This window comes from Physeter macrocephalus, chromosome 10 (assembly GCF_002837175.3).
Source record: "Physeter macrocephalus isolate SW-GA chromosome 10, ASM283717v5, whole genome shotgun sequence".
Classification (NCBI taxonomy): Eukaryota; Metazoa; Chordata; class Mammalia; order Artiodactyla; family Physeteridae; genus Physeter; species Physeter macrocephalus.
Window position 1 is genome coordinate 59,238,564 of NC_041223.1, and position 22,209 is coordinate 59,260,772.

The following is a 22,209-nucleotide window of genomic DNA, read 5'->3' on the forward strand; positions in this document are numbered from 1 at the left end:
TGGCATGCGGGCCTTCCTCTGTTGTGGCCTCTCCCGTTGCGGAGCACAGGCTCCGGACGCGCAGGCTCAGCGGCCATGGCTCACAGGCCCAGCTGCTCCGCGGCATGTGGGATCCTCCCATACCGGGGCGCGAACCCGGGTACCCCTGCATCGGCAGGCGGACGCGCAACCACTGCGCCACCAGGGAAGCCCCCTGGTTTTTGTTTTTTAACCAGGATATAACTCATTTCTTCAGAATTGAAATTCTTTTCTCTTGGACTCCATGATGCCACCCTGCCTTGATTTTCTTCACTTGATTTTTTTGTCACCTACTTAGCTGCTGTTTCTCAGGCTCCCTTGCTCTCTTCTTTTCTCACCCTTGAAATGTTTACATTCTCCACGATGTTGGTTTGCAAATTGGCTTTGTACACAGAGGGCAAGGAGAGAACTGAAAAAAGAGGCAGACCACTCCAGATTGGTAGGTGACAGTTTTAATAAGCAAGGGAACTTACTTTTGAGGCTTGTCTTGGGCAACTGCAAGATCAGTCGACCTCTACACCTGCCTTAACTGTATATAGAGGCCTTAACTGACTTCAGTCACATATACTGTCCAGATGGTCTCAACACCACATTGCTGTCTCAAGGCTGTGTCCTCGGGGAAGCTTCTAGCTCAGGGAAGGCAAGCGGAATGCATATTCCTAGGACAGCAAAAGGGGTGAGGATCCTCTGATTGACAACGTCTAGCTTGCAGATTAATTGGCAGTCACATCCTCTCAGTGACCTCTTCCAACACAGGACTCTGGTCACTTGCCCTCTTCTTTTATTATTCTAAATATTTACCCTGGGAAAATAACACTTCTATGCCTGTGTCACTTAAATCTCTGCATGTAGTCCAAATCTCCCCACTGACTTCTACTCCTATCCAAACACAGTTGTATGTTTCTACTTTGATATCCCATAGACATTTCTTGCTTAAACACGTCAGAAACTCTGCCATCTTCCCTCCCTATTTATATATGGCATCACAGTCCATTTGATTCTCAAGCCCAAATTGAGTGTGTGGGAAACACACGCAATTGTTCCTTCTTCCTTAACACTCACCCTCACCCCAATGACTAGTTAGGTGTCAGTTCTTTTATATTTTGTATCCTGAATAGCTCTCATCTAGAACTAGGTATGGGAATTTAATATGAAGGGAGTACAAAATTTGAGGAAGTTTATATTGCATTTTCAAATGTTTTAAAATAATGTGCTTTCATCTGGTAAATCCAACATAAAATTCTAGATGAATTAATGATTTAGCTATACCAAACAAAACTCAGTGCATTAAAGAAAATATGAAAGAGCATTTAAAAAATAACCTTGAGGTGGAGAAGCTCTAAGCAAAATGCAAAACTCCAAAGGTTACAAAGGAAACATGTGGCGCGTTTGGATATGTAACTCTTAAAAACTTCTGACCAGTAAAGATACCTCCAAAAAGTTCAAATGTAAGACAGAATAATAGAAATTATTTGTAGCACATAAAATAAAGCTTAAATGTCCTTTATAATTAAAAGTTTATTGTAAACTAGTAAGAAATATGTTTTTTAAAAATTTGGAAAAAGCACTTTACAGTAGAAATAAAAATTCTGAAAATTATGGAAAAGATGCTTAAAAGGAATTCAAATCAACATGAGACATTTCTCTTACATAGATTGGCAAAAGTGAAAAAAGAATGTAATTTGAAAATGCTCACTAAACTGTGTTTTTACTTCTAGAAATCTAACCTATGTAAATAATAGCACAGACACATAGATATAGTAACACCAGTATTCACTGACGCTTTCTTGTTAGTGCAAAATATGTTGGAAACAACCCAACTGTCCAACAAAAGAAGAAATGGTTTAATAAATTCCATTCATTCATAAAATAAAATGCCACTTTGCAGTCTTTAAAAAGAATGAGGTAGAGCTATAGGAACTGGGTTTAAAAGATATCCATGTTATATTCTCATTGAAAAGACACAATATACAGCACAATCCCATTTGTGTAAAGAAAAAAAATGCAATATATTTATATTTTCATTCACTCATTTAGTGAACATTTATTAGCTACCTGCTATGTGCCGGCTACACAGTTCTAGGTGCAGTGGATATAGTTACCAAATAAAGTTCTTGCTTACATTTAGATTTTTAAGGTGGGGTAGAGTAGGGTGCATAGATGTGGAAGCATATGCAACAAGCTGTAAAAGTGGTTTTATAGTAGGGATGGAATTAGAGGACTCTTTAGGACATGTTCACTTTTTACCATATAAAAATATGTGCATTCACATGCACAGATGCACATACGTAAAACACAAAGCATTGAAATAGTCAAAGTAGACACACAAAAATCAGAGGTTTTAGCTAATACCCAACTTAAGAATAATGTCAATAATACATGTAGTTGTGAAACAAAGGTGAAGCATGGAGAGGTCTGCCACTGCCATCACTGTTCTCCTTTCTTGCCACGGTGGATCTGCTCTGGCACAGATTTTACTTGTGAGGTCTCGAAAAGAAGCATGCAGAGCATCAATTACACAAAAGAGACCTATTTTGATCATGAGATCTTTTAACAGCTTTATCGAGGTAGAATTGATATACAAAACAGTGCATATGATTAGTGTATTAGGTAAAGTGAGATTAGTGGTTAACAGAAGGTACTGTTTCCCAAGGTGATACTTCCCGATCATGAGATGTTTTGATTTGATACCTTGATACGTACATAGCTTAGTGATCTTTTCAGGGAGCCAGGCCACATAAGTCCATACATTCCTGGTTTGTTTGCATTGAGCCACCTAGAGAGACCATGTCCATCAGCTAAAAGCATTACAAAGATAAAGCTTTCCTACAACTCTAGAACATTAGAGGTCAAGTAAATACCATTAGTACATTTGCCAGGAGGTCTGTCATTAGCATGTTTACAAGGGGATTTGACCAGGGCATCTTTCTTTCTTGAGCATTCCCGGTTGAGAGAGATAATAGATTGCAGGCCTGCTGCTGATGCTTTCTGTACATATGTACACAGACACACATTATGTACCATGTGTACTTTGAAGCATTTGTTATAAATTTATAAATATTTTGTAAATTATGAATGTATAATAGTATAATTTTCTATATGTAGTTTATAAACTATGTGAAGTAAAATATATAAAAATTATATATTATAGGTTTGTTTATTACATATGTAGTATAATTATAAACATATCATATGTTAACATATGATATAGGAATATATAATACATTGTATGTAATATGGATATATAATATGTAAATATATATTAACACATCCTGCACATTGGCTTCTTCATAATATAGCCAAATTCCAATTGTATAGTTTATCACTTACTATGCTGATAAACCTTTGATGAATTGCTGTTTGTTATCTTAAGAAAAATGTTTAAATACTTTAGCTGGACGTTAAACACTACTGAAGCCCTGACCTATTTATCCAATTTTAACTTCTCCATCACATTCCTTAGCTGATGTAGGTTCCAGCCACACAAAACCATTTATTCCCTTCCCCACTTTTTTTTCCAATGCTATTGGCCCTCTTTCAGAGGTAAAACTAATCTTACTTATGTCAGAGTGTATGTTAGTTATGAGATGAAGGGTTGTAAATGCAAAATTATATATTATTGCTCCCCACGTCCATCTGTTGAAAACTTACTATTCTTTTGAGTCTGCCAAATATCACTTCTTCTATGAAGTGTTTCCTAGTTTACCACTCAGAATGAATTACACCTTTTCTGTGTTCCCTCTGTACTCCCTTTCTTTGCACATTTTTAGCACTCGTCACAGTCTTCCTTATAATTTCACAACTTAACTATAGGTAATTCTGTCTTTATCTGTGTCTCTCACTAGATTTTGATCTCCTTAACAGAATGATCTATATGATTCTTCTCATATTTCCAGTGTATTAGTGCAGTGCTCATAAATATTTTTAGAAAAAACGAAGTTCCTTGTTTGTTCCTTGTGATTACCAGACATTCCCAGTAGATGGCAGTGCTTTACATGGCACGTCAACGATTTGTAACTAACATAGACACACCATAGGTAGCTATTCTAATGCAGTGTAGATTCTGTTCATGTTCTGAAGTTGCACGGTGGTATTAGGGACTAAATTCACAACATACTTGGCATGAGTGAAAGAAATTTGGAAAATAAAAAAGTATAATGAAGCCCTAATCTGTTATATTTAACAACATTGAACTAACATTAGTGTCGTAACTAAATTTACTTTCAGTGAATAGACTTTGTCCAAACTTAGATTTTATGTGAGGGAAAACGCCATAAAAATTTACTGCCTAGTTTTTGGGCTAATGATAAAGAAGAAACTGTAAAATGTTAATTTTTTATAGCTTTCAACTATTAATATTTTCAGATAACTCTGTATAGTGTATAGTTTCAAGATGTGGTTTAAGACATAAACTTCCAAATTATCCATATTTAAAAGAATATATTTCTCATACAGGCTTATCTGTGTTGAGAATATGATTTTTTTTAGATTAAAAAATACAGTTGTTTTAAAATGGGGTTTTAGCAGAAAAATATCTCTAGTGTTTGCAAATTACCATGTATTTAACATCAAAAGTCCTTAAAAATATACTCAATAACTTTTGTGTTGAATGATTTTAAAGCTAAAAATCACCTTCATATCCTTTCACATCACCACCAATAGGAAACAGAACTATGGTATAATTAAAATTATCATTCTAATTACTGTAAAGGATTCTAACCATAGCATGTAAAGGAGATTTCTTAAATATAGGTAGGGTCATCAGTTCCCCTTATTTAGGGTTCTCTTGTTTGGGTTGGGTTTGGTTTGGGAGCCATATGTATATCTCATAGGTAGTGTTTTATTTAGTCCTCAAAGAAGCCCAGATAGAACCCATAACAGTGAGTAAGGAGATTCATTTTTGTCCTACTTACAGAATGAGTTTGGAAGGCACAGGGCCTCTCTAAGTGCCTGTAAGTAATTTTTGTGTGAGGGAGTGAACTCAGGCCCTTGGACTTTCCCAGCCCATATATGCACTGTGTAGAAATATCCAAGGAGAAATCCGACATTGGGAGCTGCTCACTTAGGTATAATAACTTGAAGATACCAGCATGATGCAAGCAAGTTTTGACTAAAATTAGATGTAAATAAGGGAGACATAAAAACTGAAAAAATAGTTAAAATATTTGCCCAAGTAAATATATCCCATGAATCCCCTTATTTTACTTATGATAGCAAGAAGGTGAGAATGACTTAAAAGTTCCTAGATTTAAAAAATAATAATATTGTATAGTCTTTTGTTAAAGATTGAGAATCTTTTTATATGCATTCTCTCATAAAGGAATTTGGTCGAAGGTTAATTAACTTACCAAATTCATTCCAAGTCTTGTGTACTTTTAAAAATCACATCAGAGGTTTTCAAACTTTTTCCCAGGTAAGAAACGCTTTTTTAAATTAAACTTTTACATGGAAGCCTAGTATAGAAAAATATGAAAGCATGTGGGATTTGAAAACCCAGACGGAAGGGATATTACAGGCGCGTGGGGCTGCAGAATGCCCCCCATACTTCTGCAGGACCCCTAGCGCTTAGCTGTGAATGGTCCTGGACTGTTACCTTTAGCAACATTTGGCATCTTAATTTAAAATGGGAAGTTTTTATGTGATGAAAGTAATACTTTCTCTTGGCAAATGCTTAACTTCCTGTATTGTAAATATAAAATGTAGAGAATTTGAATAATGTAATTAATGTCATAAAGTGGTCAAGCACATAGAATTGTATACCCTAAAAATAGATAAATTATGTTCATCTTAGGTCTCCATGGGACATTTTCTCAAAGCAGAAATTGAAAAGATCATAGTCTTTACAAAATACAATAGAAATTTAGAAATAAATTCTATATGGTAAAACAAAACTATATACACTACATACACATCTATATATGCATATGTATATACAAACACATATATATGTACATACATTCTACACTTTTGTATTTGATAAATTGAAGATATAAAGCCCAACCACTTGAAAGAATAGTCTTCTGACACTGAGAGCTCAGTAAGTGATCATGAAAGGAAGGAAGGGAAAGAGAGAGTGACAACACTATTATTAGAAAATAATGAAAGTTTATTAAGTACAGACAGTGTTTATAATTCAGAGTTTGAATTATACTCAAATGAAACAGGAATGTTGGGACTATAGTAAGTTAATTATTAAATTTTAAATGTTGGGTAATTTTAAACAGAATGTTCTAAAAAAATGGAAAAATAATACAGTTTTAAAAAATTAAATACAAACTAGGAAACCAATAGAATTAGATTTATTAGCTAGAATCCTTCTATATTTTTAAAAAAGCAAAACCTAGGTTTTAAAAAAGTAAAATAAAGAAACATAACAAATCCAATCGCAAATAAGTAGAAAACCTATGAGTAAACAAAATTAAAAAGGATAAAGATATTTTAAAAACGTCTAGAGATGGAAAAAGATGAGAATACTATCAGCTGTCATCATAAAAACGTAATTGAAAGAGAATGGAATAGTGTCGTGTGCTCATCAGCAGTAAAGTGGAGAAACTCCTTGGCATGTGAGATTTCTCATGATCATTTCTACAGTTCTGCATTTCTAGCTCGTGCCGTTAGTGTTGCTAAGTACGGTACCTTAAACACCATTCTTCCTGGCCTACCTGGCAGGTCCTAGCCGCTCTCTTAGAACACCGACAACTGTCACCTCTGCGTGCTTTCCCTGACTTACCCGAGCTTGATTAGTGATCTCTCTTCATTGTTCTCACAGTTTTTAGAAGGTGCTACTATTAATGGGACACATTACAGTGTTTTTTTGTAATTTTTACAGACTCTTAAACCCCTGCTCTCCTGGCTTTGTGCCCGTCATTAAAAGCTTAATAGATGATTGGCGAACAAATTAATTGATGTTTTCAGCAGAGTTCAGCAACAAAATTAAAATATTACTCCCCACCAGTGAACACAAATAATGCAGCTTAGGACATTCTTTGAGTAGTTTGTGATTTTCTTCCCCCAAGTTTTGGCTGTTGTTCCACACAAACTCTCCCTTATACAGTATATCATTTTAAATTTAAATTTGTGAAACACTAGAAGAATCTACCTTAATTATTTCAGACCTCTGTGGTTTTGTATTTAAAATGAATTTGAAATTATTGAATTTGAGAATAAAGAGCATATACTTTTAACACCTGAAATTATAAAGTGGTAAAGCTTACACTAAAACCTAACACATGTCACTTGCCTTGTTAAATTTTTAGGGGGGAAAAAAGATAAAACAGAAGAAACCATTTAACTAAGAATTTTCCAGTTCAGAAAATATACTAAAATTACACTTTTAATCACTTTATATCATTCCACATGCCAGACTTAGGCCAGTTTTTTTTTTCACATTATCTGTCTTTTAGACTGTGTGTTGTTATTTTCAGTTTCTTCAGTGATCTTATTTTATTGTGATTATTTCATCCTTTATACTACTAAAACTTATTTTAAACTTAGTACAAATCCAGATGGGTTGAATCTATCTCATATGTTAATTAAAATAACCCCTATAGGTTGAATCCACACAGAGTATGATAAGAATTCTTGGACTCTCTGCAACCTTACCCAACTACCTCGACGTTGCTACGTTTTTACACGTTAATCCCTGCATTGGACTTTTCTACTTCGATGGCCGCTTTCGACCTGTTCCTCTTGGACAGACATTTCTGGGGGTTAAAAGTGCAAATAAGGTAAACATTTGTTTTAAAACTTATACTTTTCTTTTCCAGAAATATTTTTGTTGATGTATTGTTTAATACTTGTTTGAGGTTAGAGACTCCAGAAGACCATTTCAGTCACATTACAAATATCACAGCCTAGAAAAAAAAATCAAGCACACTTCCTCAGCTATATGTAGTAGAATGTCTCCTGCTCCAAAAAGCTGCTTGTAGTAGTTTGCATTGCTATTATCAGTGCATATTTTGTATTCTCAGCTAAGAACACAAGTTATATATAAGAATATGTTTCAAAAAGTTAATTTGATAGGGTTGAAGGCCAATGTGAAATAATAAAAGACTTAAGTCAGTAATATATATCATGATATAATATTATTCATCTAAAATAAGTAATACCTTATATGCAATAGAAAAATAATTTCATGATAGCAACTATTAAAGGAGGGGCTCTATTTAACTTATAATATTGTATAACTATCGTATTAATTATATACATAAGTGGCATTTCTGAAATTCTTTGCAATGTTTTAAAAGTCCGTTTATCTAATTCCTTAAATAGTATTACCATGTACCATTTGCATTATCAGCGTGCTTATTTTAGGCTTTTATAATGTCGTGAAGGAATATTTTGCTTAAAATTTATATGTTTATTATTTTGTTTAATGACACTTTCTCCCCCCTGTGGAAGAAATAGTTTTAGGAGAAGATTCACGGGTCATATGACCTCTTTATAAAAGAAAACAGGATAGAATCATGTGTTACTATGTCAACCTTGGTCTTTAGTGTATTACATTACTTTTGTCTAAAAACAATTTTATTAGTAAAACAGGGTCATTTTTAGCCTACAGTATTATAAATAAAATACTCAGAAAATACTAGAAGCCAATGTCACTGCAACAGTTAATATGCTCCATCTGCATTGCATAAAAGTAAGATATGTTTAGAATTGTGGGGAGCCATTTCAGATGTGTACATAGAAGGACAGCTCATGATATGGTAATAGTTATGATATGCATCTTTTACCTTCATTGTTTCAAGGGCTTTTCAGTATTACTTGCTGCTTGTTTTTTTAGCCATATCTTAATATATATTTGATTATTTAGTTTATTTTAATGTATCATTAGAACAGATGTAGAGCTGTTTGTAACATTAGATTGTTCTTTCATCTTATAATTTAAATGATAGCAGATGGTTCTCACAGAAAGATATAGAGAAGAAAGTGTTTTCAGATGCTTGTCAGGGGTCTTAAAACTTATTTTCTTTTAATTTCATCATAGAAGGTGGTAAATTACTTAAAGCTAATTAACTTCAATGTATTTTTCACCACAATATGTTAGCATTGTAATCACAAAAGGAATGGTGTGAGATGTTGAACTGTCGTAATTATTTTGAAGGTTTAAAAATTTGGCAAAATTTAAAAAATATTTTTACAAATCTTACACAGTGTAAATAGTAAATTAATTATATATATTAGTTATAAATATGCATTTTTGTCTTACTAAAATGTATTAGTTTTACACTCAGCTGACATACACAGCTGGTAACAAGAATTCCCTCAGGGTGTTGTTTAATATATTCTAACCGTTGTCAATTTGTCATTTCTTATAGTAAGAAATCCTTGTAGATTTCTGAGAGTTTCATTCAGAAGCTCATGATGTGATTCAGTTGTGGAAGAACACAAAAGAGGAAAATGGTGTCCATGAGACGTCTAATTTGAAATAATGGCTTTGACCAGAGCTCAATCCAAAATTCACCAAAAAAATTACTGAGAGTTTTGTTTGGAGGAGTTTTTGGTTTGTTTTTTTTTCCAGTCATTAATGGAGAGTAAATTGTCTTGTGATTATCTCATCTTACTTAATCACTATAAGTCATAAGAGTTCCAGAATGTTAAAGTGTTTCCTTTATTAAAACAAAAAATCTAAATTATAGTCGTTTTAGATGTGTAACATTTTCATCCCCTCCAGACTCTTAATAAATGTTAAATAGAGAGATGCAGGCTGTGTCACATGCCTACTCTTTGAGGTAACTACCTTACCTTTTTGGTTGGAAGCTGTCTTATCATTAATAGGGAAAGTGAGACCTTTTTTAAATTCGTTAATTTGATATTAAATTTCCAATTAATCTGGAAAATGTTTCTGTAGAAAAATATCTACCAAACTCTGTATACATTACAAAAATAGTATGTTTCCTTACATTTTAGCTTTATATGCCATGATATTCTACTGGTAGTATTCTGGTGATTTTTAGAATTACACAGGAAAGCTCTATGTATAGTTTTATAGACTGAAATAGAAGAAAAACAGTCTGAAGAATGGGCTTCTCTGGGGAAAGCAGTGAAAAGAACTTTAAAATTATTTTAAAATATCTCTAACTAGAATATTATTCTTAAACTTATTGGCTTTAAAAAACTTGCCTTCTTATAAAGCTAGTACGCTGAAAGTATTGCATGAGGTATTTTATTTGTATTTTTTAATTATATTGTGTTTATTTCCGATTGGGTTGTTATATATCAGGTGTTGATATTGCATTTGTTGTTTCTGCATTCTGGCTAGTCCGAAAGTAAAAGGAGATGCGTCATAATTGATAAAGTTTCCTTTGTGGTTAAGAAGTTTATAATTGCTTCATTTTATATTTTTCATGTTTTAAAAACTTTAAGGTGCAACAGTTGAATAACATGGATGAAGTATGTTATGAAAGTGTTTTGAAGCAAGTAAAGGCTGGACACCAGGTATACTTTATTTTATCCTGTTTTTAGAGAACGCTTAATGATTAAAATTATTAATTTTTATGCTCTTAAAAATGTTCTTCAATTCTGAGATAATGATTCACAGGTTTTATTTCTTAGTAATTTTTTAGCCCACTGGGTAGCCATATAAGTCATAAAATATTCATAGGTAATATTATCATTCCAGTATTGATAGATCATGCTGTTTTGTTTGCCACTTTTATTAAATAGATAAGAGAAAGAAGAATTTCATCCTTTACATTTCAGGTTACTTCTTTTTTATTTTAAAGCACCAACCTTCTCTCACACGTCAAAAATTTTAATTTACTTACATAATGTAAAACATTTAAATGTTATATTATTCTTACTGTTTTCTTGAAGTAGTAGCAATTGAAATATATATAATAAATTTTCATATTGTTTGGATATTAAGCACTTTTAAACTTCAAAGTTCAAGATGCTCCAATCAAGATTGTTAAAAAAAAAAAAAGTGGAATGATGTGTGTAGCCTTTTCAGATTGGTTTCTTTCACAATGTGTATTTGAGGTACCTCCCTGTCTTTTCATGGCTTGATAGCTTATTCTTTTTAGCACTGAATAATATTCCATTGTCTGGATGTACCACAGTTTATGTGTACATAACAGCTGTGGACAGGTTTTATGTGGACATACGTTTTCAGTTCCTTTGGGTAAATACCAAGGAGTGTAATTGCAATATCAGTATTTATTAAACTACTCAGCCTCTCTCCATATAATCTTATGTTATAAAATACGTCTTTAAAAAATGGAATGCATCCTTATTCCTGAATGTTGGGAAATGTAGCAGTTGTATCTTGTAATGTAGGTAGGTAAAAGTCCAAGTAAATGTAATTTAAAGAATCCTAGGAAGATTATATCCTCTTCCTCTTCTGGCATAGTTCATTCTCTCACTTACAGGGGCTAACATGTCCCGCTAGAAATCATGATTTACGAAGTTCAGATGCTGGCTGGGGGTGTTTGGTCAGTAGAGATTAGATCTCACTGCCAGCCCTTTCATTCTTAGTGTGAATCCATCCATTGCATTACTTTTCAAAATGAAAACTGCCATAGGGCAGGCACTTGTAGTAGTAAATTCAGACCAAAGTTGAGATGGAGAGCTAGGTTCACAGTGCTGGTTCCTGTTTAGAAAGGACAGACTAGGTTGGGAAATGGCAGGGGAGGCTTCAGGCGGTCAGGGGCCGGCTGCTGTAGGGCAGGAGGAACCTGGAAATGAAGAGTATGCAAAGATGATGCAGAAGTTGCACACAGGCATTACCTCCCACCTTTTGTGTGCATGTCATGGCATCCACCAGTGCCACCCTTTTAAGGACCACCAAGCTGTCTCCTTCCCCTACACTTTTGTCTGGCTAAAAATGCACTGTGGGTGACTCTGTAAAGTGTGGTTACAGTTTAAGAACCCACTGAAACACTTCGGTATCACAGTTCCTGTCCAGATCCGTGCTTACATCCCTCTCCCGAAACAAGAATGGAGCAGGATAAGCATGGTCGTTTTCAGGTTCTCTGCCATAAGAAGTAGGGTTTAGGTTGCAGGTCTCCTAGTTTCTGTTTCAGTGATTAGTGATGATGTTTGTTTTCCATAAAAGTAGGACTTTCTTCAGTTCTCTAGACATACCTACATATCTATTGACTTTTTTTAATTGTAAAAATAAAGTAACAATATTAAGGAAAATTATCATAGTTCCACTATTATTTTACCATTTCAACATTATTATTGTAATTTTTATACATGTCCTGCTTGTCTTTTTTCTTTTTTTATCCATTTGCTCATGTAGCTTTTAATTTTGCTCAAACTTAATTTTAATTACTAGCTACAGTCCATTGCTAAATTATAATTACACTGTATATACAGTTTTATATTCAGTTTTCCTTAATGAATACTAAAGATTTTTCATTGTTTCTACCTGGTCTTCACAATTTTAATGTCTGTAATAGAGAGAAGGGAGTTTTTATTCAGGTTCTAAGTTTCAGATGCCATGTAAGTCACTTCAGACTTTTAATCTTCACAATCTTCTGACATAAGCATTGAATCTCCTTTTGTTAAAAGAGAAAATGAACCTACGACATGTTAAGCAGGTTCTTAAGGTCATACAGCTAGTAAAAGGTCGCTCCAGGATTGCAATACAAGTCCGTGTTGATAAAAGCCCACAACATCTTCAGAACTTTATACTGCCACTTTGCCATTGAGTTGACATCTGTTGTTCCTTTTATTATTGGTTATTCCTCCGTTACTGAGTGCTTTAAATGTTTGCAACTTTCTGCTATTAAAAAATAGTGCTGCTATAGTGATCATCTTTCTGCCTATTATTTTTTCTGTTGAAACATTTACTTAGGGTAAATTCCCTGAAATAGGATTATGGCTCAAATGGCCATATTTTGTGGTCTTACCACATGATTCTATAATGCGTTCTGAATGGGTTATAACATCTCGTTGTCATAGTAGACCTACAAAGGATTTTATTAAATGTATGCCATATTCTTCTGAATAGCATCAAGTAGTGTGATGTAAGATTATGATCTGATGTGTGTTTGCCATTTTGAATTTGTTTTACAATTTTAAGTTATATAAGACACAGTGGTGTTTTACCAGTGAAATTTTTTTCTTAGGTAGCAACAATTACCTCTAAATCATGATTACAAAAACTCATGTTTTACATACCATATTGTTCATGATTTGCTTTGGGTATGCACTTAACTTTCAATTAGAAAAACCCATTCTTCCCAGTGCTTTTGCTTCATATATGATCCTGTGGTCTATAGGCTCTGTAATTATGTCTTTAAAATGTTTAATATAAAATATGATTAGTATAAAAGAGGGACACCAATAAAAGAGTGTAAACAAATTTAACACTTGGGTACACCAAAAAAGTGAAAATGAGGGGAAAAAAAAACAAAAATGAGGGGAAAAAAAATCACTGAATTCTATCACTCAGAGATAGTTTCTGTTGGTGTATGTCCTTCCATTTCTTAAAATGCATTTTACTCCCTTACTTTTCTATCCTTTTTTCTCCGTTATCTCTATAGTTTCTCTATTTTCCCTACCTCAAAATATGACAGAAGCAATAACGTGTAAATTAACATCTTAGCTTAAAGATGTTATAATTTAAAAATGTGTGTTCTACACAGTGTTGTTTTTTTAGGCTTTGTGTACCAGTAGAACAGGTCGTACTACATAAGATTGGGTTGTAAGGAAATACTGTTGGTTAAGTTCCTAGTATACTGTCATGTACATGGGGACTCTGGTAAATAGAATCTCATTGTGAAGAACTGCTCGTCTTCAAAGATCCTTAGTGAGTCGGGGCTGTTGGAAAAAATGAAATGCATCAGGACCATGGCCCATTAGTTGGTATTTGCCTCTAGTATTGCTAGTACTACAAATGCCCAGGCCAGTGCCTGCAGATTATAAGTACTAGGTTAAGGCAGCATCTTAGTCTTTTACATTAATGTAATCATCTCAAGTAAAAAACTCTTTTACAACATAATTTGAGAATAAACCTCTCTCTTTTTCATTTCTTTAAATTATCTATATTATGTATGTAACGTTGGGAAAGTTGCCCAAAACTAAAATCTTTTTCTGTTTTAGTCTTTTGAAAGGGATCTCTCTGTCTGTTTAAATCTTCTGTTAGCAAGTTTCTCTGCCAAGTACTATTTGGCTTATCAGTTCAGTTAGCTTGATAAGTGATAGCTTCTGCTGATTGTCTTTGTAATATGTCCAGAACTGGAATTGCAGTGTGCATACTTGGAAAAGAGGACTGTTAACATTTTGATTTTGGAAGCTGAGGTAGATACCTGTTTCAACAAGGCTACCAATCTTTGATTTAATCCATCACACAAGAATTGCTACTTCACAGTAGTCTTTGCTTACTGAGGCTCATGTGGAAGTTTGTTTTCAGGGGCTTAGAACCCCTCACTGGATTATTTTTCTCTTTTTATCACCTTGAAGAAATATCTTCTCTAAGCTGTGGTCCTCTGCTTTTATTAAAAGGTTAACAAAGAACTCCACAATAGTATAGAGTTTCTGAGTTTTGTTTTTTCCCTTGTAATTGAGGTTGAATATAATGTTATACTAGTTGTCACTAGTTGTCTTTGTATAAGGTTCCAAGTGATAAATTTCAACAAAGGAATTTGTATGTATCCATCTGTCAGAAAATGAAAAATAGGTAATTCAACAATCTTTTACCTTATTATCTAAAAAACTGACAGCCAATTTAACTCTTTAGTAACATTATTCTGCCTGACTCTAATGACTAAAAGGTCTAACTATATGTGCTTCATTCTAAGAGACTCTTCTGTATAAATGTTTTGTTGTACATATAAAAGTACAGTAAATTGTGTGTGTGTGTGTGTGTGTGTGTGTGTGTGTACACAGAGAGACAGACACAAAAACAGAGACAGAGAAACAAGAGACAGAGAAACAGAGAGCTTTGCTCTGGAATTCAGTTATAGTTGTAACTAACTGGACATTAGTGCATTGTTATTAAGCAGCCAGCTATGTATTTGATCAATGTGCTTTTCCTTAGTAATAGGGGAACATAAGTTATTTCTTGTAGCACTGTGTACCTAACAAACTTTAGCTTTATTTTGTTGCCTTTTAAATATATCTTAGGAGTTAGTACATAGTAGTAAGAAATTGTAAGTCAGTCTATTCTAATCCAGGAAAACAAATTGAATTTTCCTTGCGACTACCTCATGTCCCCCTCTCTTTTTGCCAGCTTGTTAAAAATTCTTCCAGTGAATACTCCTTGATTCTATTTGTTTGCCTTCAGGTTGTTTAGTATTTTGGATTTTCTCTCTAATTGTGGTTTCCCTAAATAATTTTATTAGCGCAACTACTTTTCAGACCATTATTAAGAAGACTAAAAATATGTGTCCATTAAAAAAGGAACTATAACTCTAAGGCAAATAAATACTTCTCATGCTAAAATTAACGGTTTCCTCTTACATATACAGACGAATTAATTTTGTTTCTCTCCGCTTAGATTAAATTAGAATAGAGCAAATTTCATGTTCAAAAGCCATGCTGATGTTCTCTGATTATAGTATTCCATGGCTTTCAGTATACCAGTCATCTACACTCGTGTGTTTGCGTACTTAATAGATTTCATGTGCAGCTTTGTCTTAAAAGCATTAAAAGCAGTAGGAGGCAGTTGTGTTCCACTCAAGCATGTGTGATGACAGGTGGGGAAAATCTTTTCAGGTTGACTTTTCAGCAGTCGTACTCCTCAAGACTTCAAGCTCTTCTTGGCTATTGGGAAATTAAAAGCTGGCGATTCAGCCTTTAAGTTTGATCCGTCTGCTCAAACTAATGAGACGTCTCATTTGTTAGCTTCTCTTTGGGATACCAAATGCAAGTACAGCTTTATCATTCCTGTTACTGATTCCCCTCCTCCGGTGTAACTCGCGGAATGGGAAAATAGTTGATGCCTTAACCCTATTGAGATTTTTCTTGTTATACAAGTTTTGTTACAGTGATAGGAAAAGAAATTAGAAACCACCTCAGAGATTACGGCATATTTTGTAAGTTAACTTGTTCTTTTTTTCACCTTATCAAAATGTTAAGATCCTTAATCAGTAACTTCTTACTCAAAATCTACCTCCAGTTTCAAGAATAAAAGGTTTTGCAGTGTTAAAGGGAAAAAAAATCATCTTCAACCTTGGATTAATGCTAAACATCAGCTTTTCCTGATTCACATGTGTGTCTCCTCTTTCTTCATTGTTTATAAGTTTTTCGTAGATGTTGCTGTCTCTAATAAGAAACCACCTTTAAAAATTGGCCGATAATTATGGATTAATTTAATTTATTATTATCTAAAGGGAATTCTTTTTGTTTCCTAGTGTTGCTTTTTAGCTTATATAAAAGTAATTATGGGGCTTCCCTGGTGGCGCAGTGGTTGCGCGTCCGCCTGCCGATGCAGGGGAGCCGGGTTCGCGCCCCGGTCTGGGAGGATCCCACATGCCGCGGAGCGGCTGGGCCTGTGAGCCATGGCCCCTGGGCCTGCGCGTCCGGAGCCTGTGCTCCGCAACGGGAGAGGCCGCAGCAGAGGGAGGCCCGCATACCACAAAAAAAAAATAAATAAATAAATAAAATAAAATAAAAGTAATTATGTACAATTGGAAGAAATTTTACTATGCTAACTTCAATAATGGAACGTTTCCTTTGGCCCTTTTGCCTAAAAAGTTTTCTTCCTCCAGGTACAAGCATCTCTAATTCTTGGTACTAATGTTTCTGTCGTATCAAATTTGTCTAACATGAACTTTACTGGTAGATTAGAGAGCTTCTTTCTTTTCTGCCTTCTTTGCTTCCTTCCTCCCCCAAACTGAGACATAATCCCAAAGGAATATAAGAGCAAAATTCTTAAGAAGGAGATATTTGAACAATTATGAGAACAAGAATTAAAGACATTTCTCCTTCATCTTTGCTGCTAAAGAAATATTTCAAGTGCTGTTTTACTGTAAGAAAATCGAGGGGCTTCCGTGGTGGCGCAGTGGTTGCGCGTCCGCCTGCCTATGCAGGGGACGCGGGTTCGCGCCCCGGTCTGGGAGGATCCCACATGCCGCGGAGCGGCTGGGCCCGTGAGCCATGGCCGCTGAGCCTGCGCGTCCGGAGCCTGTGCTCCACAACGGGAGAGGCCACAACAGAGGGAGGCCCGCATACCACAAAAAAAAAAAAAAAAAAAAAAGAAAATCAAAAGGAAGCATTCAGTAAACCTCTACCTTTGGAAACAGAAAATCCTCCCCACCTACCAGAAAAAAGCTCTCGTGAGTCTTCTATCAAATTGAGATTTCCTTATCCCTCCTTATTTTACAGGCAAAAACTAGTTTTTGGTACTCTTGAGTTCTGTATTTTAGTTTTTAATTAGTATTACTAGTGTTTACTTAGAATTTTTTTCTTCTCTCTGTATGATTTCTATAGTATATCTGTGTACAACATTTGGTTAAAGTGAGGGCGAAAACAATATCATCATCATAGAAGGAATTTCTGGTATGACATAATGAAAATTCATTACAGAAAATTTAATTATATATTTGGCAGTCAAAATTTTTAAATTAGTATGGTTCAGGGGCAATAATTTCTTATCACTGTCAGCTGCAAACTTGATCCTGTGATCACTGTACTGCATATTTTGGTCATGCCTAAGTCAGGAACATGGAAAACGATGTCAGTCTAGGCATTCTGCTGTTTCCCCTGCCACAGGCCAAAGCCAAAGAGGGTTTCAACTAAATATTAAGTCAAAACAAAGCTTGAGGGCTTCCCTGGTGGCGCAGTGGTTGAGAGTCCACCTGCCGATGCAGGGGACACGGGTTCGCGCCCCGGTCCGGGAAGATCCCACATGCCGTGGAGCGGCTGGGCCCGTGAGCCATGGCCGCTGAGCCTGCGCGTCCGGAGCCTGTGCTCCGCAACGGGAGAGGCCACAACAGTGAGAGGCCAGCGTACTTCTGAAGGGCTTCCCTGGTGGTGCAGTGGTTGAGAATCTGCCTGCCGATGCAGGGGACGCGTGTTCGTGGCCCGGTCCGGGAAGATCCCACATGCCGTGGAGCGGCTGGGCCCGTGAGCCATGGCCGCTGAGCCTGCGCGTCCGGAGCCTGTGCTCCGCAACGGGAGAGGCCACAACAGCGAGAGGCCCGCGTGCCGCAAAAAAAAAAAGCAAAGCTTCTTGACACATCCTTAGTAAAAGTTTACTTTTTTTTTTTAAGGCAAAATTCCCTTAAGACAGTAGCTCATAGTTGAGAATACAATAATCAAAGGATTACAGAGAGGTTGTAGAAGTGGAAGTAGTTGCAAAATGCCAATTTTTCTTTGTGCCTTTCTTTTCTGGCTCTTGTGATACAAAGCTCTCCTTGCTTTTCTCTGTCTTCTGACCTTTTGAGCCATCCTTTTTCTTTCTTTGTAGCCTTTTCCTTCTCTACCTGGCTCTTTCTTAGACCCTTTTTTAATTTAGCACTCTCTCGTATCATTCCATCCCAGTTAAAACCTTCGTAGAAATAACTCATATATTTATGTTCCTAACCCAGACCTCTTCCCTAAGCTGTAGACCCATGTGATCGTGGCTGGCCTCTCCTCTTGGGTATCACAGATGTGGTATGTCCAAACCAAATACATAATTTCCCCTCTAAACCAGTGGTATTTCATCCATTATTCCTTGGTTCAGTGAATGGCATGACTATAGATTTAGTTCTGTAAAACAGAAGCCTAAAAGTCACCCTTTTCAACTCTCTCTCCTGTGCTCTCATTTCTGATCCCTCGTGAGGGCCTGTCCATTTGACCTAAGTGTCTCTCAGGTCTGCCCGTTTCTTTCCATTCCCTCCTCCTTCACTGTCATCTCCACCACCTACTCCAGATACCCATCATGTCATCCAGGACACCTCTTAGCTGCTCTGCCTCTCTTAACTGTTCGATGTCCATCCTGGCCTTGCTCCAGCTGTTCTGTATACTGCAGCTAGCTAGAATGATCCTTTCAAAATAAAGCTCCAGAGTGACACATGAATACTTAAAACTCCTTTAAAAGGGCCCAGGGGTTTCTGTAGTGTTGGGCCATTACCTCCCTCCTTTCTTCTTCATCACATACATGTCTCTCCCTCATTTCCTACCTCCCTGCTTCCTGGCCTTCTTTCAGACCCTCATCATAGAGATGCTCTTTCACTTACCGCTGAGCTTTTGCGTAACTTGTTCCCTCTGCTTCACAGATTCTTCTTTATTCGCTGCTTGGTTGTCCTCTACTAAATTCTTTAGATTTCATCTTTCTTAGAGAAGCCTTTTCTTACCTCCCTCTCTCACCTCCCTATTATGAACTATATAATAACATGGCATATGTCTTCCTCCTACTTCTTGCTGTAGTTTTACATTTTTCCTGGCTGTTTTTGATTAATACCACTTTTCAGCAGAAGATCCTAAGTCCCACAGGAAAGGGGCTATCTCTGGTTTTGCTCATCATTGTAGTATCATGGCCTCACCAGTACCTGGCACACAGTTGGTGCTCACATAGTGTGTGATGAATAAGTGAACGGAAGATGTGGTAGTCTTCGTTAAGTCTGAACTTACTCTTAAAGGATTAGGGAGCAACGAACTTCAAAGAAAATCAAAAAAATAATAATTAGTTCCACAGTAAGCCGAACATCCAGGCTGAGGGGAGAACAACCTGGAGAAGTGGAACGACATCAAAATCACTTTGATTACTTTCTTAAGGAAGTTTTTTCCCCTGTAGTCTGTAAAGATCAATGAAAGAATGTTGGTATTCTCCTTAAAAATGTTCCATCCCATACAGTTACTCTTAGTATTATTCTATCTAGTTATAGTCTTTTCTGTTAGAAGTTAGAAGTATTAAATTATCTCATTTTCTCCTAAAATAAAATATCCATCTGACTTAGCTATTTTTCATGATATAGATATCATTCGTGTCACCAGTTATTTTAAGTTAATATAGTCTTTCTTTCTTTTATTTCTATTCATTAAGCCCTAGAGGGGTAACCTTTGAACCCTTTTAAAATTTCGCATTTTTAAGGGAACAGAGAAAAGTTCCATTTTTGTGAACTATAGCTTACCATAAGAGTACTCAATTATATTCTTGAGATTTTATATATAGCAGTTTCTTTGTTAACCTTGTAATGTTCTCTTCATTTGCAAAGGGAATACTTTTTGATGAGGAATATTATTATTGTGTTTTTCCTTCATTGCTCTTAACATTACTTTTTTCCTAAGTCTTCGAGGATTTTTATTACTGAAATAACACATTCTTATAACAACTGAATCAACACAAATGTGTAAAGAAAAGATTAATGAATTACTTTCTCCTCACTTCGCCTCACGCCCAGTACCCTTCTTGCCCCTGAGTGTATTCAGTTTTCTCCTGGCACGTATGGACATATACAAGTATGTCCATGTTTTTAGGCATTTGAGCTTTTTAAAGTTGGTAAGCAGTGGTTTCTGGAATTACAGCACAAATTGAGTGCATGGAACAGTTTGTCTCAGAATCATGTTTAGAAACTCTCAGGTATAAACTAAATTTTGAACTGTCCTTGTACAGTTTACAGATCTTCAGCCAAAAGATCAAAAGAAAAAAAAAAATGCTGTGCCTAATCTTGGAATAAAATTGGAAGCAATACAAGTGGTTTTATTTTCCTGAAACTGGTTCTCTTTATATTTTATACATTGTTGAACCCAAGGAACATATATAATGATTCAGACCTGGAAGGCAAAGCTTTATGCTCCATCCATTTCATCTCATCCACTTCATCTATTAAATAGTTGTACAGTATCTCTATTTTTATATGTCAGGTCAGTATAATTCCCTTATAGAAGTTATCACCACTTCTATCCATTTTCTCGTTCTCTGTGTCTTCTTTGGTGCCCCTCTTCATATTTTAAGTAGCAAAATATGAAGATAGTACAAGTTGCTATGTCCTCTTACTAGGTACTATTACCATACTGTTGTATGATTTTCCTCTCAGTTTGTTCTGTTTCACACCTCCAGAATGTCTTGCATAGGAACAACTATAACTGTTGGGTTTTGCATATATGCTTTATGCATGTAGCCAATGCATAAATGCATGTTTTGTGTGAAAAGAAAAGTTAGTTAAATTGTATATAATTTGTTGTTTGAAAGATTCTATATAGATCCACAGTTGATTTAAATCAAATATTCCAGACTTACGAAGTGAATTTACTAGATTATTTGGTAATTTATTCATGTGATTTGTGTAATTACAGTATTAAATTACAGTAAATATATAATTATCAGGTTAAGTAATATAAAAGAAACATAGAATCTATTTTGTGGTATTTAATTTTGTCAAATACTCTGTATATTTGGTATTTTCACTAATTCTGTTGAAAATAAAACCTAATTTACATACGTTTATTTTCTACTGTTATTTTAATTATTTATATTTTTTGAATAACAGTAATAACATAGACTTGGGAAGTACTAAAACAGTGTTTGACTGCTAGTAATCATTTTTCTTTTATAACACCATAGAAAATTCTCTGGACAGCTATTCAGAATATTTTACGTTAAACTGTCAGAAGTTAATTTGACAGCTGTTTATTTCACTTTAGAAAATGATATATTGAATCTCTATTAGCTGGTTTCCAGCTGATATTTGGACTTAGAAGCAGTTGGTAGGTATATTTAATAAGTTTAGTTACCACCACAAGCATTTGTTGATTACACTTTTATAGCCATCTTTTGATAAAATTGAACAAACAGTATTTTTATTAAAGCTAAGTATAATATTTTGTGTCCCAAGGAAATCTGATACAACTATTCCCGTACTTGCTCAAAGTGCAAAAAAGGGAGTTGAATATTTAAACTCAATGAACCATTGCAAACGTTTACTGTCTTTTCTGTAATTAGGGTTTTTTGTTGTTGTTGTTGTCATAGTAGCATATTAAAGTGAGAAGTGGTGGAAAGGAAGGAACTATGTCTCTATAGTTAATATTGTAAAATATGATTCTGTTTTTAAGAGAGTAGTGTAATAGTCTCAGATCTTACCTTACTTTTTTCTTGGTTTTATGAATGAGTAGATGGGAAATGCAGCTCTAACTATATTATGGCAAATAAAGTGGGCATTTCCAACCTGTACAGCATTCATCAAGTTAGTGGCTGCTCATCAAGTTAGTGGCTGCTCTCGCAATTTGGTCAGAAACTTAAGTCTTGTGAAGGGTCTAAGATATTCATGCTAGCTTGCCACAGGCTAACTTCATTGTATAACACACACACAC

The 22,209-nt window shown here is 35.2% G+C and overlaps 1 protein-coding gene across 2 annotated transcripts in view; it reads left to right on the plus strand.

Annotated features, from left to right (window-relative positions):
• Positions 1-22,209, plus strand: part of ASCC3 (activating signal cointegrator 1 complex subunit 3) — a 356,417-nt gene that overhangs the window by 153,170 nt on the left and 181,038 nt on the right. For both annotated transcript variants that reach the window (XM_024119391.2, XM_028494620.2), the window contains 2 exons: positions 7,569-7,745; positions 10,387-10,458. In XM_024119391.2, coding sequence (XP_023975159.1) covers positions 7,569-7,745; positions 10,387-10,458 — 249 coding nt within the window. The remainder of the gene's footprint in view (positions 1-7,568; positions 7,746-10,386; positions 10,459-22,209) is intronic.